The sequence below is a fragment of the Cetorhinus maximus genome, chromosome 9, assembly GCF_964194155.1.
Source record: "Cetorhinus maximus chromosome 9, sCetMax3.hap1.1, whole genome shotgun sequence".
NCBI lineage: Eukaryota > Metazoa > Chordata > Chondrichthyes > Lamniformes > Cetorhinidae > Cetorhinus > Cetorhinus maximus.
Genome location: NC_135887.1, coordinates 62,047,577 through 62,064,647, shown reverse-complemented (window position 1 = coordinate 62,064,647; position 17,071 = coordinate 62,047,577). Strand labels below are relative to the sequence as shown.

The 17,071-nt window shown below is 56.8% G+C and overlaps 1 protein-coding gene across 1 annotated transcript in view; it reads left to right on the top strand.

The window, feature by feature from the left end:
* spi1b (Spi-1 proto-oncogene b) overlaps window positions 1-17,071 on the top strand; it is a 168,045-nt gene that overhangs the window by 89,947 nt on the left and 61,027 nt on the right. The window contains exon 3 of the mRNA XM_078548810.1: window positions 14,519-14,760. Coding sequence (XP_078404936.1) covers window positions 14,519-14,760 — 242 coding nt within the window. The remainder of the gene's footprint in view (window positions 1-14,518; window positions 14,761-17,071) is intronic.

Below are 17,071 nucleotides of genomic sequence, written 5' to 3'. Positions count from 1 at the left end.
TATATCGTTCTCCAGCACTGCATCGTTCACCTGCCCTGCATTCCTGCTCTCTCCTGCATTGCTGCCCTGCCATGTGTTATTTTCCTGTCCTGTATTATTGTCCTGCCCTGCGTTGCTGACCTGCCCTGTGTTGCTGTCCTGCCCTGTATTGCCATCCGGTACTGGGTTCCTGTCTGGTCCTGCGTAGCTGTCCTGTCCTGCAATGCAGCATTAGACAGCAATGCAGGAGAGGTCAGCAATGCAGGAGAGGTCAGCAATTCAGGACAGGAAAGCAACATACGGCAGGACAGCAACTCAGGGCAGGACAATGACAAAGGACAGGACAGCAATGTAGGTCAGGACTGCAACACAGGACAGGAAAACAACACACGGCAGGACAGCAATGCAAGAGAGGTCAGCAATGCAGAAGAGGTCAGCAGTGCAGGAGAGGACAGCAGTGCAGGAGAGGTCAGTAGTTCAGGGCAGTACATCAATACTGGGCAGGACAACAATACTGCGGAAGACAGAAACACAGTGCAGAGCAACAACATAGGGCAGGACAACGATGCAGGACAATAAAAAATGGGACAGCAACGCAGTGCAGGGCAAGGCAGCAATGCAGAACAGGACAGCAACGCAGGGCGGGACAGCAACGTAGGGCAGTACAACAATATAGGGCAGGACCATAATGCGGGGCAGGACTGCAATGCAGGGCAGGACCGCAGTGCAGGGTAGGACTGCAATACAGGGTGTTACAGCAATACAGGGCAGGATAGCAGTGCAGCAGATGATAGCAATGCAAGAAAGGACAGTAATGCAAGAGAGGACAGCAATGCAGGGGAGGACAGCAATGCAGGGGAGGACAGCAATGCGGGAGAGGACAGCAATGCGGGACAGGACAGCAATGCGGGAGAGGACAGCAATGCAGGTCAGGATAGCAATGCAGGACCTTGTCGTTGCCCTGTCCTGTGTTGTTGTCCTGCCCTGTATCGTTGTCCTGCCCTGCATCGTTGTCCTGCCCTGTATCATTGTCCTGCCCTGTATCGTTGTCCTGCCCTGTATCGTTGTCCTGCCCTGCATCGTTGTCCTGCCCTGTATCATTGTCCTGCCCTGTATCGTTGTCCTGCCCTGTATCGTTCTCCAGCTTTGTATCGTTCTCCAGCCTTGTATCATTCTCCTGCCCTGTATCATTCTCCTGCCCTGCATTCCTGTTCTGTCCTGCATTGCTGTCCCATCCTGCATTGTTGTCCTGCCCTGTAATGTTGTCCTGCCGTGTGTTGTTTTCCTGTCCTGTATTATGGTCCTGCCCTGCGTTGCTGTCCTGCCCTACGTTACTGTCCAGTCCGGGGTTGCTGTGCTGTCCTGCGTAGCTGTCCCATCCTGCAATGCAGGACCAGACAGCAACACAGGACCAGACAGCAATACAGGACCAGACAGCAATGCAGGGCAGGACAGCAATGCAGGAGAGGTCAGCAATGCAGGAGATGACAAAAATGATCGACGATGGAAGGGCAGTGGATGTTATCTACTTGGATTTCAGTAAGACCTTTGACAAGGTCCCTCATGGCAGACTGGTACAGAAGGTAAAATCGGATCAGAGGAGAGCTGGCAAGATGGATACAGAATTGGCTAGGTCATAGAAGACAGAGGGTAGCAGTGGAAGGGTGCTTTTCTGAATGGAGAGCTGTGACTAGTGGTGTTCCGCAGGGATCAGTGCTGGGACCTTTGTTGTTTGTAGTATACGTAAATGATTTGGAGGAAAATGTAACTGGGCTAATTAGTAAGTTTGCAGACGACACTAAGGTTGGAGGAGTTGCAGATAGTGAAGAGGATTGTCAAAGGATACAAGAGGATATAGATCGGTTGGAGACTTGGGCGGAGAAATGGCAAATGGAGTTTAATCCGGACAAATGTGAGATAATGCATTTTGGAAGGTCTAATACAGGTAGGAATTATACAGTAAATGGCAGAACCCTTAAGTGCATCGACGGGCAGAGGGACCTGGGTGTACAGGTCCACAGGTCACTGAAAGTGGCAACACAAGTGGATAAGGTGGTCAAGGAAGGCATATGGCATGCTTGCATTCATTGGCAGGGGTATTGAGTATAAAAGCAGGGAAGTCATGCTGCAGCTGTATAGAACCTTGGTTAGGCCACACTTGGAACATTGAGTGCAATTCTGGTCGCCACATTACCAGAAGTATATGGAGGCATTGGAGAGGGTGCAGAGGAGGTTTACCAGGATGCTGCCTGGTCTGGAGGTTATTAGCTATGAGGAGAGGTTGGAGAAACTCGGATTGTTCTCACTAGAGCGACGGAGATTGAGGGGCGACTTGATAGAAGTTTACAAAATTATGAGTGGCATGGACAGAGTAGATAGGAACTTTTTCCCAGGGTGGAAGAGTCAATTATGAGGGGACATAGATTAAGGTGAGAGGAGAAAACTTTAGAGGAGGTGTGCGGGGCAAGTTTTTTACACAGAGGATAGTGAGTGTCTGGAATTCGCTGCCAGAGGAGGTGGTGGAAGCAGGTACGATAGTGGTGTTTAAGAGGCAGCTTGACAAATACATGATAGGATGGGAATATAGGGATACGGACCCCGGAAGTGCAAAATGTTTTAGTTTGACAGGCAATATGATCGACGCAGGCTTCGAAGGCTGAAGGGCTGGATCCTGTGCTGTACTTTTCTTTTTTTCTTTGAGAGGTCAGCAATGCAGGAGAGGTCAGCAATTCAGAGCAGGACTGCAACACAGTGCAGGACAGCAACACGAGGGAGGTCAGCAGCGCGAGGGAGGTCAGCAACGCGAGGGAGGTCAGCAACGCGAGGGAGGTCAGCAACGTGAGGAAGGACAGCAATGCAGGGAGGTCAGCAACGCGAGGGAGGTCAGCAACGCGAGGAAGGACAGCAATGCAGGGAGGTCAGCAACGCGAGGGAGGTCAGCAACGCGAAGGAGGACAGCAATGCAGGGAGGTCAGCAACGCGAGGGAGGTCAGCAACGTGAGGGAGGACAGCAATGCAGGGAGGTCAGCAACGCGAGGGAGGTCAGCAACGCTAGGGAGGTCAGCAACGCCAGGGAGGTCAGCAACGCGAGGGAGGTCAGCAACGCGAGGAAGGACAGCAATACAGGGAGGTCAGCAATGCAGGGAGGTCAGCAACGCAGGGAGGTCAGCAACGCGGGGGAGGTCAGCAACGCGAGGAAGGACAGCAATGCAGGGAGGTCAGCAACGCGAGGGAGGTCAGCAATGCCAGGGAGGTCAGCAACGCGAGGGAGGTCAGCAACGCGAGGGAGGTCAGCAACGCGAGGGAGGTCAGCAACGTGAGGGAGGTCAGCAATGCGAGGGAGGTCAGCAATGCAGGGAGGTCAGCAACGTGAGGAAGGACAGCAATGCAGGGAGGTCAGCAACGCGAGGAAGGACAACAACGCGAGGGAGGTCAGCAACGCGAGGGAGGTCAGCAACGCGAGGGAGGTCAGCAACACGAGGGAGGTCAGCAATGCAGGGAGGTCAGCAACGCGAGGGAGGTCAGCAACGCGAGGGAGGTCAGCAACGCGAGGGAGGTCAGCAACGCGAGGAAGGACAACAACGCAGGGAGGTCAACAACGCAGGGAGGTCAGCAACACAGGGAGGTCAGCAACGCGAGGGAGGTCAGCAACGCGAGGGAGGTCAGCAACGCGAGGGAGGTCAGCAACGCGAGGAAGGACAGCAACGCGAGGAAGGACAGCAATGCAGGGAGGTCAGCAACGCGAGGGAGGTCAGCAACACGAGGGAGGTCAGCAATGCAGGGAGGTCAGCAACGCAAGGAAGGACAGCAATGCAGGGAGGTCAGCAACGCGAGGGAGGTCAGCAACGCAAGGAAGGACAGCAATGCAGGGAGGTCAGCAACGCCAGGGAGGTCAGCAATGCAGGAACGGACAGCAGTGCAAGACAGGTCGGCAATTCAGGACACGAGAGCAATAAAGGGCAGGACAGCTACTCAGGACGGGACAACAACGCAGGGCAAGGCAGTGACACAGGGCAGGACACCAATACAGGGCAGTACAGCAATGTAGGGCAGGACAGCAGTGCAGTAGAGGACAGCAATGCAGGAGAGGAAAGCAATACAGGTTAGGAGAGCACTGCAGGACTTTGTCATTGTCCTGCCCTGTATCGTTGTCCTGCCCTGTATCGTTGTCCTGCCCTATGTCGTTCTCCAGCCTTTTATCATTCTCCTGCCCTGAATTGCTGTCCTGTCCTGCGTTGCTGTCCCGTCCTGTATTGTTGTCCTGCTCTGTGTTGTTTTCCTGTCCAGTATTATTGTCCTGCCCTGCGTTGCTGTCCTGCCCTGCATTGCGATTCTGCCCTGCGTTGCTGTCCTGCCCTACGTTACTGTGCAGTCCGGCGTAGCTGCTCTGTTCTGCAATGCAGGACCAGACAGCAATACAGGGCGGGACAGCAACGCAGAATGGGACAGCAATGCAGGCCTTGATCGCAATGCAGGGCAGGACAATAATAAAGGGAGGACAACAACACACGGCAGGACAACAATACAGGGCAGGTCAGCAACGCAGGGCAGCACAGCAACGCAGGGCAGGACAGCAACGCAGGGCAGGACAGCAACGCAGGGCAGGACAGCAACAGAGGGCAGGACAGCAACACAGAGCAGGTCAACAATACAGGACAGGACAGCAACGCAGGGCAGGACAATGACAAAGGACAGGACAGCAATGCAGGGCAGGACAGCAATGCAGGGCAGTGCAGCAATACAGGGCAGGAAAGCAATGCAGGATAGGACAGCAATGCAGGACTTTGTCATTGCCCTGCCCTGTATCGTTCTCCAGCCTAGCATTGTCCATTTACCCTGCATGGCTGTTCTGTCCTGCGTTGCTGCCCCGTCCTGCATTGCTGTCCTGCCCTGTATCCCTGACATGCTCTGCATTGCTGTCCTGCCCTGCGATACTGTCCGGTCCCGGGTTGTTGTCCTGTCTTGTCCTGGGTAGCTGTCACGCCCTGCAATGCAGGACCAGACAGCAATACAGGGCAGGACAGCAGTGCAGGAGAGGACAGCGATGCAGGAGAGGACAGCGATGCAGGAGAGGACAGCAATGCAAGAGAGGACAGCAATGCAGGAGAGGACAGCAATGCAAGAGAGGACACCAGCACAGGGCAGGACACCAATACAGGGCAAGACAGCAACGCAGGGCAGGATCGCAACGCAGGGCAGGATCGCAATGCAGGACAGGACTGCAATGCAGGGCAGGACTGCAATGCAGGGCAGGACACATATGCAGGAGAGGACAGCAATGCAGAGCAGGACAGAAATGCAGAGCTGGACAGAAATACAGGGCAGGACAGCAACACAGGACAACAATACAGGGAAGAATAGCAACACAGGGCAGGACAGCAACACAGGGCAGGACAGCAACACAGGACAGCTATACAGGGCAGGACAGAAATACAGGACAGCTATACAGGGCAGAATAATAATACAGGACAGGACAGCAATACAGGGCAGGACAGCAATACAGGGCAGGACACCAATACAGGACAGGACAACAATACTGCGCAGGACAACAATACAGGGCAGGACACCAATGCGGGGTAGGACAATGACAGAGGACAGGACTACGACAAAGGACAGGACAGCATTGCAGCGCAGGACCATATGGCAGGGCAGGACCGCAATGCAGGGCAGGACAGCAACACAGGGCAGGAAAGCAATGCAGGAGAGGACAGCAATGCAGGACTTTGTCGTTGCCCTGCCCTGTATCGTTCTCCAGCCTTGCATTGTCCACCTACCCTGCATTGCTGTTTTGTCCTGCTTTGCTGCCCCATCCTGCATTTCTATCCTGCCCTGTATTGTTGTCCTACCGTGTGTTGTTTTGCTGTCCTGTATTATTGCCCTGTACTGTATTGCTGTCCTGCAATGTATTGTTCTCCTGCCCAGCATTGCTGTCCTGCCCTGTATTCCTGTCCTAACCAGCACTGCTGTCCTGCCCTGCGTTGCTGTCCGGTCCTGGGCTATTGTCCTGTCCTACGTAGCTGTCACGCCCTGCAAAGCAGGACTAGACAGCAATACAGGGCAGGGCAGCAATGCAGGAGAGGACAGCAATGCAAGAGAGGACAGCAATGCAGGAGAGGACAGCAATGCAAGAGAGGACACCAACACAGTGCAGGACACCAATACAGGGCAAGACAGCAATGCAGGACAGGATCGCAATGCAGGGCAGGTTGGCAATACAGGACAGGATAGCAATGCAGGGCAGGACAGCAATGCAGGAAAGGACAGCAATACAGGTTAGGACAGCACTGCAGGACTTTGTCATTGCCCTGCCCTGTATCATTGTCCTGCCCTGTATCGTTGTCCTGCCCTATGTCGTTCTCCAGCCTTGTATCATTCTCCTGCCCTGAATTGCTGTCCTGTCCTGCGTTGCTGTCCCATCCTGTATTGTTGTCCTGCTCTGTGTTGTTTTCCTGTCCAGTATTATTGTCCTGCCCTGCGTTGCTGTCCTGCCCTGCATTGCGATCCTGCCCTGCATTGCTGTCCTGCCCTACGTTACTGTGCAGTCCTGCGTAGCTGCTCAGTTCTGCAATGCAGGACCAGACAGCAATGCAGGGCGGGACAGCAACGCAGAATGGGACAGCAATGCAGGCCTTGATCGCAATGCAGGGCAGGGCAATAATAAAGGGCAGGAAAACAACACACGGCAGGACAACAATACAGGGCAGGACAGCAACACAGGGCAGGACAACAATACAGGGCAGGACAGCAACACAGGGCTGGACAGCAACACAGGGCAGGACACCGATACAGGGCAGGACAGCAACACAGGGCAGGACAGCAACACAGGGCAGGACAGCAACACAGGGCTGGACAGCAATGCAGGGCAGGACAATAATACAGAGCAGGTCAACAATACAGGACAGGACAGCAACGCAGGGCAGGACAATGACAAAGGACAGGACAGCAATGCAGGGCAGGACTGCAATGCAGGGGAGTGCAGCAATACAGGGCAGGAAAGCAATGCAGGAGAGGACAGCAATGCAGGACTTTACCATTGCCCTGCCCTGTATCGTTGTCCTGCCCTGTATCATTGTCCTGCCCTGTGTCGTTGTCCTGCCCTATGTCGTTCTCCAGCCTTGTCTCATTCTCCTGCCCTGAATTGCTGTTCTGTCCTGCGTTGCTGTCCCGTCCTGTACTGTTGTCCTGCTCTGTGTTGTTTTCCTGTCCAGTATTATTGTCCTGCCCTGCGTTGCTGTCCTGCCCTGCATTGCGATCCTGCCCTGCGTTGTTGTCCTGCCCTGCATTGCGATCCTGCCCTGCGTTGCTGTCCTGCCCTGCGTTGCTGTCCTGCTCTGCGTTGCTGTCCTGCCCTGCGTTGCTGTCCTGCCCTACGTTACTGTGCAGTCCTGCGTAGCTGCCCTGTTCTGCAATGCAGGATTAGATAGTAATACAGGGCGGGACAGCAACGCAGAATGGGACAGCAATGCAGGCCTTGATCGCAATGCAGGGCAGGACAATAATAAAGGGCAGGAAAAGAACACACGGCAGGACAACAATACAGGGCAGGAAAGCCCTGCCCTGTATCGTTCTCCAGCCTAGCATTGTCCACCTACGCTGCATGGCTGTTCTGTCCTGCGTTGCTGCCCCGTCCTGCATTGCTGTCCTGCCCTGTATTCCTGACCTGCCCTGCATTGCTGTCCTGCTCTGCGATACCGTCCGGTCCCGGTTTGTTGTCCTGTCTTGTCCTGGGTAGCTGTCACGCCCTGCAATGCAGGACCAGACAGCAATACAGGGCAGGACAGCAATGCAGGAGAGCAGAGCAATGCAAGAGAGGACAGCAATGCAGGAGAGGACAGCAACGCAAGAGAGGACACCAACACAAGGCAGGATACCAATACAGGGGAAGACAGCAACGCAGGGCAGGATCGCAGGGCAGGGCAGGATTGCAACTCAGGGCAGGATTGCAATGCAGGACAGGACCGCTATGCAGGACAGGACTGCAATGCAGGACAGGAGTGCAATGCAGGGCAGGACACATATGCAGGAGAGGACAGCAATGCAGGAGAGGACAGCGATACAGAGCAGGACAGAAATACAGGGCAGGACCGCAACACAGAACAACAATACAGGGCAGGACAGAAATACAGGACAGGAGAGAAATACAGGGCAGGACTGCAATACAGGGCAGGTCAGCAATACAGGGTGGGACAACAATACAGAGCGGGACGGCAATACAATGCGGAACCACAATACAGGGCAGGACAACAATACAGGGCAGGACACCAATGCAGAGCAGGACAAGAATACAGGGCAGGACAACAGTATAGTGCAGGAGAGCAATGCAAAGGACAGGACAGCAATGCAGTGCAGGACCATATGGCAGGGCAGGACAGCAACACAGGGCAGGACAGCAATGCAGGACAGGTCAGCAATATAGGGCAGGACAAAGGCAAAGGACAGGACACTAATGCAGTGCAGGACCATAATGTAGGGCAGGACACCAATGCAGGGCAGGACACCAATGCAGGGCAGTGCAGCAATACAGGGCAGGAAAGCAATGCAGGAGAGGACAGCAATGCAGGACTTTGTCGTTGCCCTGCCCTGTATCGTTCTCCAACCTAGCATTGTCCATCTACCCTGCATTGCTGTTCTGTCCTGCGTTGCTGCCCCGTCCTGCATTGCTGTCCTGCCCTGTATTCCTGACATGCTCTGCATTGCTGTCCTGCTCTGCGATACTGTCTGGTCCTGGGTTGTTGTCCTGTCTTGTCCTGTGTAGCTGTCACGCCCTGCAATGCAGGACCAGACAGCAATACAGGGCAGGACAGCAATGCAGGAGAGCAGAGCAATGCAAGAGAGGACAGCAATGCAGGAGAGGACAGCAACGCAAGAGAGGACACCAACACAGGGCAGGACACCAATACAGGGCAAGACAGCAACGCAGGGCAGGATCGCAACGCAGGGCAGGATCACAACGCAGGGCAGGATCACAACGCAGGGCAGGATCGCAATGCAGGAGAGGACCGCAATGCAGGACAGGACTGCAATGCAGGACAGGAGTGCAATGCAGGGCAGGACACATATGCAGGAGAGGACAGCAATGCAGGAGAGGACAGCAATGCAGGAGAGGACAGCAATGCAGGAGGGGACAGCGATACAGAGCAGGACAGCGATACAGAGCAGGACAGAAATACAGGACAGGACAGCAATACAGGGCAGGACAGCAACACAGGACAACAGTACAAGGCAGGACAGCAACACAGGGCAGTACAGCAACACAGGACAACAATACAGGGCAGGACAGAAATACAGGACAGCTATACAGGGCAGAACAATAATACAGGACAGGAGAGAAATACGGGGCAGGACTGCAATACAGGGCGGGACAACAATACAGGGTGGGACAACAATACAGAGCGGGACGGCAATACAGGGCGGGACCACAATGCAGGGCAGGACACCAATGCAGGGCAGGACACCAATGCAGGGCAGGACATCAATACAGGGCAGGACACCAATGCAGGGCAGGACAAGAATACAGGGCAGGAAAGCAATGCAGGAGAGGACAGCAATGCAGGACTTTGTCGTTGCCCTGCCCTGTATCATTCTCCAGCCTTGCATTGTCCACCTACCCTGCATTGCTGTTTTGTCCTGCTTTGCTGCCCCATCCTGCATTGCTATCCTGCCCTGTATTCTTGTCCTACCGTGTGTTGTTTTGCTGTCCTGTATTATTGCCCTGTACTGTATTGCTGTCCTGCCCTGTATTGCTGTCCTGCCCTGCATTGCTGTCCTGCCCTGCGTTGCTGTCCTGACCTGCGATGCAGGACCTGACACCAACACAGTGCAGGACACCAATACAGGGCAAGTCAGCAATGCAGGGCAGGACAGCAATGCAGGACTTTGTCATTGTCCTGTCCTGTATCATTCTCTTGCCCTGCATCGCTGTTCTGTCCTGCGCTGCTATCCCCTCCTGTATTGCTGTCCTGCCCTGCGTTGCTGTCCTGCCCGGTTTTGGAGTCCAACGTTGTATTGTTCTCCTGTGCTGCATTGTTCACCTGCAATGCAGGACAGCAATGCAGGACTTTGTCGTTGTCCTGTCCTGTGACATTATCGAGTCATAGAGTTAAAGCGGTCCACAGCACAGAAGAAGGCCTTCCAGCCCATAGTGTACGGGCTGGGCAAACAAGTACCTAACTATTCTAATCCCATTTCCCAGCACTAGGCCCATAGCCCTGTATGCCATGATATCGCAAGTGCACATCCAAATATTTCTTAAATGTTATGAGGGTTTCTGCCTTTCAGTCAGTGAGTTCCAGATTCCCACCACCCTCTGACTTGATATCATACATTCAAGTGTCTATATGTACCCATATCTGCCTTATTCACTAGATTCCTTAAATTGAAATATATGTCATTAAATACTGAACAATTCCTTTGATACCTACTTTCTAGCTTTTGTTCCCTCAGTCTTCCATACTCACTAATTTTCTACCTTCTATTTCTGGTTTGATTGCACCCCTTGTATTGCTGTCCCGCCCTGTATTGCTGTCCCGTCCTGTGTATTGCTGTCCCGTTCTGTATTGCTGCCCTGCCCTATATTGCTGTCCCGTCCTGTGTATTGCTGTCCCGTTCTGTATTGCTGTCCTGCCCTTTATTGCTGGCCCGTCCTGTGTATTGCTGTCCCGTTCTGTATTGCTGTCCTGCCCTTTATTGCTGGCCCGTCCTGTGTACTGCTGTCCCGTTCTGTATTGCTGTCCTGCCCTTTATTGCTGGCCCATCCTGTATTGCTGTCCTGTCCTGTGTATTGCTGTCCCGTCCTGTGTATTGCTGTCATGGGGAAAGTGACACTTTGGAACCACAAGTGACAGGGTAATGATCAATGGGTATTTTTGTGACTGGAAGGCTGTTTCCTGTGGGGTTCCACAGGGATCATTAGTGGGTCCCTCATTTTTGGTGATTTATGAATGATTTAGACTTACATGGCGGGACCATAATGAAAAAGCCTTCAGACGCTTCAAAAATTGGCCATGTGGTTTATAGTGAGGAAGAATGGTGTAGCCTGCAGGATTGGTCAGGTGAGCAGAAAAGTAGCAAATGAAATGTCACCAGAAAGTCTGAGGTCATGCATTTGGTGAGGGCAAAGGAATATAGAGTAAATGGTGGAATACGGAGAGGTGTAGAGGAACAAAGGCACCATGGAACGAGCGACTGTTCACAGGATCAGCTGGTTAAGGCAGCAGCGTACAGTTCATGATCAGCCCATTCTAGAGAGGATCTGATGATACGAGACAGATTACATAGGGGTTGTTTTCTTTGTAAAAGAGGAGGCTGTTGGGAAATCTAATCCGGTTGCATAAAATGATGAGGGTCTAGATAGAATGGTTTGGAAGAACCTTATTGTGTTGGCAGAAAGGTCAAAAACCAGGGGCAGAGATTTAAAGTAATTGGTAGAAAGATTGGAGGGGATTGTGGAGCAATTTTTTTAACCAGGGGGTGGTGGGGATCTGGAATTCTGTCTGAAAGTCTGGTAGAGGTAGAAACCCTGAGAACATGTATAAAGTTCCTAGATATGTAAGCCTTAAATTACAGAGCTTCAGTCAAAGAGCTGGAATGTGGGATTAAGCTGCAGCACACTTTTCTGACCAGGACAGACATAATGAGCCCAATGGACTCCCTTCTGTGCTATAAATCTTTTTTTATTTCTATGACAAGACAGGAAAAGAATATTGGCAAGACAACAATACAGGATAAGGCGGGGCATCAAGCCGGGGTGAGGCGGGGCGGTGAGGCAGGGCGAGGCGATGAGGCAGGGAGGGGCGGGGCGGTGAGGCGAGGCGGGGTGGTGAGGCGAGGTGGGGCGGTGAGGCAGGGCGAGGCAGTGAGGCAGGGCGGGGCGGTGAGGCGGGGCGGGGCGGTGAGGCGGGGCGGGGCGGTGAGGCAGGGCAGGGCGGTGAGGCAGGGTGGGGCGGTGAGGCGGGGCGGTGAGGCGGGGCGGGGCGGTGAGGCGGGGCGGGGCGGTGAGGCAGGGCGGGGCGGTGAGGCAGGGCGGTGAGGCAGGGCGGTGAGGCAGGGCGAGGCGGGGCGGTGAGGCAGGGCGGGGCGGTGAGGCAGGGCGGTGAGGCAGGGCAGGGCAGGGTGAGGCGGGGCGAGGCGGTGAGGCAGGGCGAGGCGGGGCGGTGAGGCAGGGCGAGGCGGGGCGGTGAGGCAGGGCTGGGGCGGTGAGGCAGGACGAGGCGGTGAGGCAGGCCGAGGCAGTGTGAGGCGAGGCGAGGCGGGGCGGTGAGGCAGGGCGGGGCGGTGAGGCAGGGCGGGGCGGTGAGGCGGGGCAAGGCAGTGAGGCAGGGCGGGGCGGTGAGGCAGGGCGAGGCGGGGCGGTGAGGCAGGGCGGGGCGGTGAGGCAGGGCGGTGAGGCAGGGCAGGGCAGGGTGAGGCGGGGCGAGGCGGTGAGGCAGGGCGAGGCGGGGCGGTGAGGCAGGGCGAGGCGGGGCGGTGAGGCAGGGCTGGGGCGGTGAGGCAGGACGAGGCGGTGAGGCAGGCCGAGGCAGTGTGAGGCGAGGCGAGGCGGGGCGGTGAGGCAGGGCGGGGCGGTGAGGCAGGGCGGGGCGGTGAGGCGGGGCAAGGCAGTGAGGCAGGGCGGGGCGGTGAGGCAGGGCGAGGCGGGGCGGTGAGGCAGGGCGGGGCGGTGAGGCAGGGCGGGGCAGGGTGAGGCGGGGCGAGGCGGTGCGGCAGGGCAGGGCGAGGCGGGGTGGTGAGGCAGGGCTGGGGCGGTGAGGCAGGACGAGGCGGTGAGGCAGGCCGAGGCAGTGTGAGGCGAGGCGAGGCGGGGCGGTGAGACAGGGCGGGGCGGTGAGGCAGGGCGGGACGGTGAGGCGGGGCGGGGCGGTGAGGCGGGGCGGGGCGGTGAGGCAGGGCGGGGCGGTGAGGCGGGGCGGTGAGGCGGGGCGGGGCGGTGAGGCGGGGTGGGGTGGGGCGGTGAGGTGGGGCGAGGCGGTGAGGCGGGGCGGCGGGGCGGGGCTGTGAGGCGGGGTGGGACGGGGCGGTGAGACAGGGCGGGGCGGTGAGGCGGGGCGAGGTGGTGAGGCAGGGCGGGGCGGTGAGGCAGGGCGAGGCGGTGAGGCAGGGCGAGGCGATGAGGCAGGGCGAGGCGGTGAGGTATGGTGAGGTGAGGCAGGGTGTGGCGGTGAGGCAGGACGAGGCGGTGAGGCAGGGCAGGGCGGTGAGGCAGGGCGAGGCGGTGAGGCAGGCCGGGGCGGTGAGGCAGGGTGAGGCAGGGCGATGCGGTGAGGCAGGGCGATGCGGTGAGGCAGGGCGGGGCGGTGATGCAGGCCGGGGCAGGGCGGGGCGAGGCCGGTGAGGCTGGGGCGGGGTGCTGAGGCAGGGCGAGGCGGTGAGGCAGGGCGAGGCGGTGAGGTAGGGCGAGGCGGTGAGGCAGGGTGGGGCGATGAGGCAGGGTGGGGCGGGGCGGTGAGGCAGGATGGTGAGGCAGGGCGGGGCGGTGAGACAGGGCGAGGCGGTGAGGCAGGGCGAGGCGGCGCGGTGAGGCAAGGTGAGGCAGGGCGAGGCGGGGCGGTGAGTTTGGGGCGGGGCGGTGGGGCAGGGCGGTGCAGGGCGGTGAGGCAGGGCAAGGCAGTGACGTTGGGCGGTGAGGCATGGCGAGGCGGTGAGGCTGGGGCGGTGGGGCAGGGCGAGGTGGTGAGGCTGGGGTGGTGGGGCAGGGCGAGGCGGTGAGGCAGGGCGGGGCGGTGAGGCAGGGCGGGGCGGTGAGGCAGGGCGGGGCGGTGAGGCAGGGCGAGGTGGTGAGGCTGGGGTGGTGGGGCAGGGCGAGGCGGTGAGGCAGGGCGGGGCGGTGAGGCAGGGCGGGGCGGTGAGGCAGGGCGGTGCGGGTCGGTGAGGTTGGGCGGTGAGGTTGGGCGGTGAGGCAATGTGAGACGGTGAGGTTGGGCGGTGAGGCAGGGCGAGGCGGTGAGGTTGGGCGGTGAGGCAGGGCGAGGCGGTGAGGTTGGGCGGTGAGGCAGGGCGAGGCGGTGAGGCAGGGCGGGGCGGTGAGGCAGGGCGAGCCGGTGAGGCAGGGCGGTGCGGGTCGGTGAGTTTGGGCGGTAAGGCAGGGTGAGGCGGTGAGGTTGGGCGGTGAGGCAAGGTGAGGCGGTGAGGTTGGGCGGTGAGGCAGGGCGAGGCGGTGAGGTTGGGCGGTGAGGCAGGGCGAGGCGGTGAGGTTGGGCGGTGAGGCAGGGCGAGGCGGTGAGGTTGGGCGGTGAGGCAGGGCGAGGCGGTGAGGCTGGGGTGGTGGGGCAGGATGTAGGGGACGCTAGGCTCTAAATTGACCTCTCTCTGTTTCTCTCTCTCTTTCTGTTATTCGCTGACTCTTTCCTCCTATATTTTTTCTGTCTGTCCCTCTCTGCCCCTCTCGTCTCTCTCTAACCATACCATCATTCCCTCTCTCTTCCTGATCTCCAAGTCTAAGTCTCTCTTTCCCTTTCTCTGTCTATCTCTCCCTCTGACAGCTCTCCCCACTTGCTTTCTCAATATTTAATCCGATTCCCTCTCCTTTCCTTGCTCCCACCAGCCGACCATTACTGGGATTACACCAGCAACCACATCCATGGTGACTTTGAGTCATTTGGCGACCATCACTTCACTGAGTTACAGAGTGTTCAACCCCCCCAGCTGCAGCAGCTGTACCGGCACATGGAGCTCGAACAACTGCACGGGTTGGAATCCTCCGCAGCGACTAGCGTTCCCATCGGCACTGCGGTTCATTACAATAAAGCACCGCCTTCAGCAACCACCAGCTTTACCGCTCCCCAGGTAGGTCACATCTTCAATGTTGAATGCAACATTTTCTTGCCTTTTCCTATTCGATGGCAGCTGTTGGCGTTGATTCTGCTATTCCCCTTTCCATATCCTCTTCACCCACCTTTACTTGTCACATTACCCTCTCACCGGGTGTTACACAGTAATGCCTTCTCTTTTCCTGTTCCCTCCAATTCCTCACCTCTGTTCTTACTTAAAACCTGTTAAAACCATAAAATGATTCCAGTTTTGATAAAAGGCCATTGACCTGAAATGAAAGGACTCTCTCCCTCCACGTCTGTAGTGCATGACATCCAGAGATTTCCCAGCATTTTCTATTGTTCATTTCCCATGTACACACGTCACCTCAAAGATAACAGTGCTCAAACACACCGACTGGACTGGTGCTGCTACTCACCCTCAATACTCACCCACCCTCAATACTCACCCACCCTCGTTACTCACCCACCCTCATTACTCCCCCACCCTCGTTACTCACCCACCCTCAATACTCACCCACCCTCGTTACTCACCCACCCTCGTTACTCACCCACCCTCAATACTCACCCACCCTCGTTACTCACCCACCCTCGTTACTCACCCACCCTCAATACTCCCCCACCCTCATTACTCCCCCACCCTCGTTATTCACCCACCCTCGTTACTCACCCACCCTCGATACTCACCCACCCTCGTTACTCACCCACCCTCGTTACTCACCCACCCTCATTACTCACCCACCCTCGTTACTCACCCACCCTCGTTACTCACCCACCCTCTACTCACCCACCCTCGTTACTCCCCCACCCTCGTTACTCACCCACCCTCAATACTCACCCACCCTCAATACTCCCTCACCCTCGTTACTCCCCCACCCTCGTTACTCCCCCACCCTCGTTACTCCCCCACCCTCGTTACTCACCCACCCTCAATACTCACCCACCCTCAATACTCCCTCACCCTCGTTACTCCCCCACCCTCGTTACTCACCCACCCTCGTTACTCATCCACCCTCGTTACTCACCCACCCTCAATACTCCCCCACCCTCATTACTCCCCCACCCTCATTACTCCCCCACCCTCGTTACTCCCCCACCCTCGTTACTCACCCACCCTCGTTACTCACCCACCCTCGTTACTCACCCACCCTCAATACTCACCCACCCTCGTTACTCACCCACCCCCAATACTCACCCACCCCCAATACTCACCCACACCCAATATTCACCCACCTTCAATATTCATCCACCCTCAATACTCACCACTCACCCACCCTCAATACTCACCACTCACCCACCCTCAATACTCACCACTCACCTTCCCTCAATACTCACCCACTCCCAATACTCACCCACACCCAATACTCACCCACTCCCAATACTCACCCACTCCCAATACTCACCCACTCCCAATACTCACCCACCCCCAATACTCACCCACTCCCAATACTCACCCACTCCCAATACTCACCCACTCCCAATACTCACCCACTCCCAATACTCACCCACCCCCAATACTCACCCACCCCCAATACTCACTCACCCCCCAATACTCACCCACCCCCCAATACTCACCCACCCCTCAATACTCACCCACCCCCAATACTCACCCACCCCCAACACTCACCCACCCCCAATACTCACCCACCCCCAATACTCACCCACCCCCAATACTCACCCACCCCCAATATTCACCCACCCTCAATATTCATCCACCCTCAATATTCACCACTCACCCACCTTCAATACTCACCACTCACCTACCCTCAATACTCACCCACTCCCAATACTCACCCACTCCCAATACTCACCCACCCCCAATACTCACCCACTCCCAATACTCACCCACTCCCAATACTCACCCACTCCCAATACTCACCCACTCCCAATACTCACCCACCCCCAATACTCACCCACCCCCAATACTCACCCACCCCCCAATACTCACCCACCCCCCAATACTCACCCACCCCCCAATACTCACCCACCCCCCAATACTCACCCACCCCCAATACTCACCCACGCCCAATACTCACCCACTCCCAATACTCACCCACTCCCAATACTCACCCACTCCCAATACTCACCCACCCCCAATACTCACCCACCCCCAATACTCACCCATTCCCAATACTCACCCATTCCCAATACTCACCCACCCTCAAGAGGGAGAGAAAAAGAAAAGCGAGCAGCAGCATTTTAGATTCATCCGTCACAGAACCAGACAAACAAGTGGTGAACAGAAAGGTAGTCATTGGAAACGAGGATTGCATTGAGTCAGAGGAGGGTCAGAGGATCCTGCCCAGCTGTGGAACATGCTGGAGGAT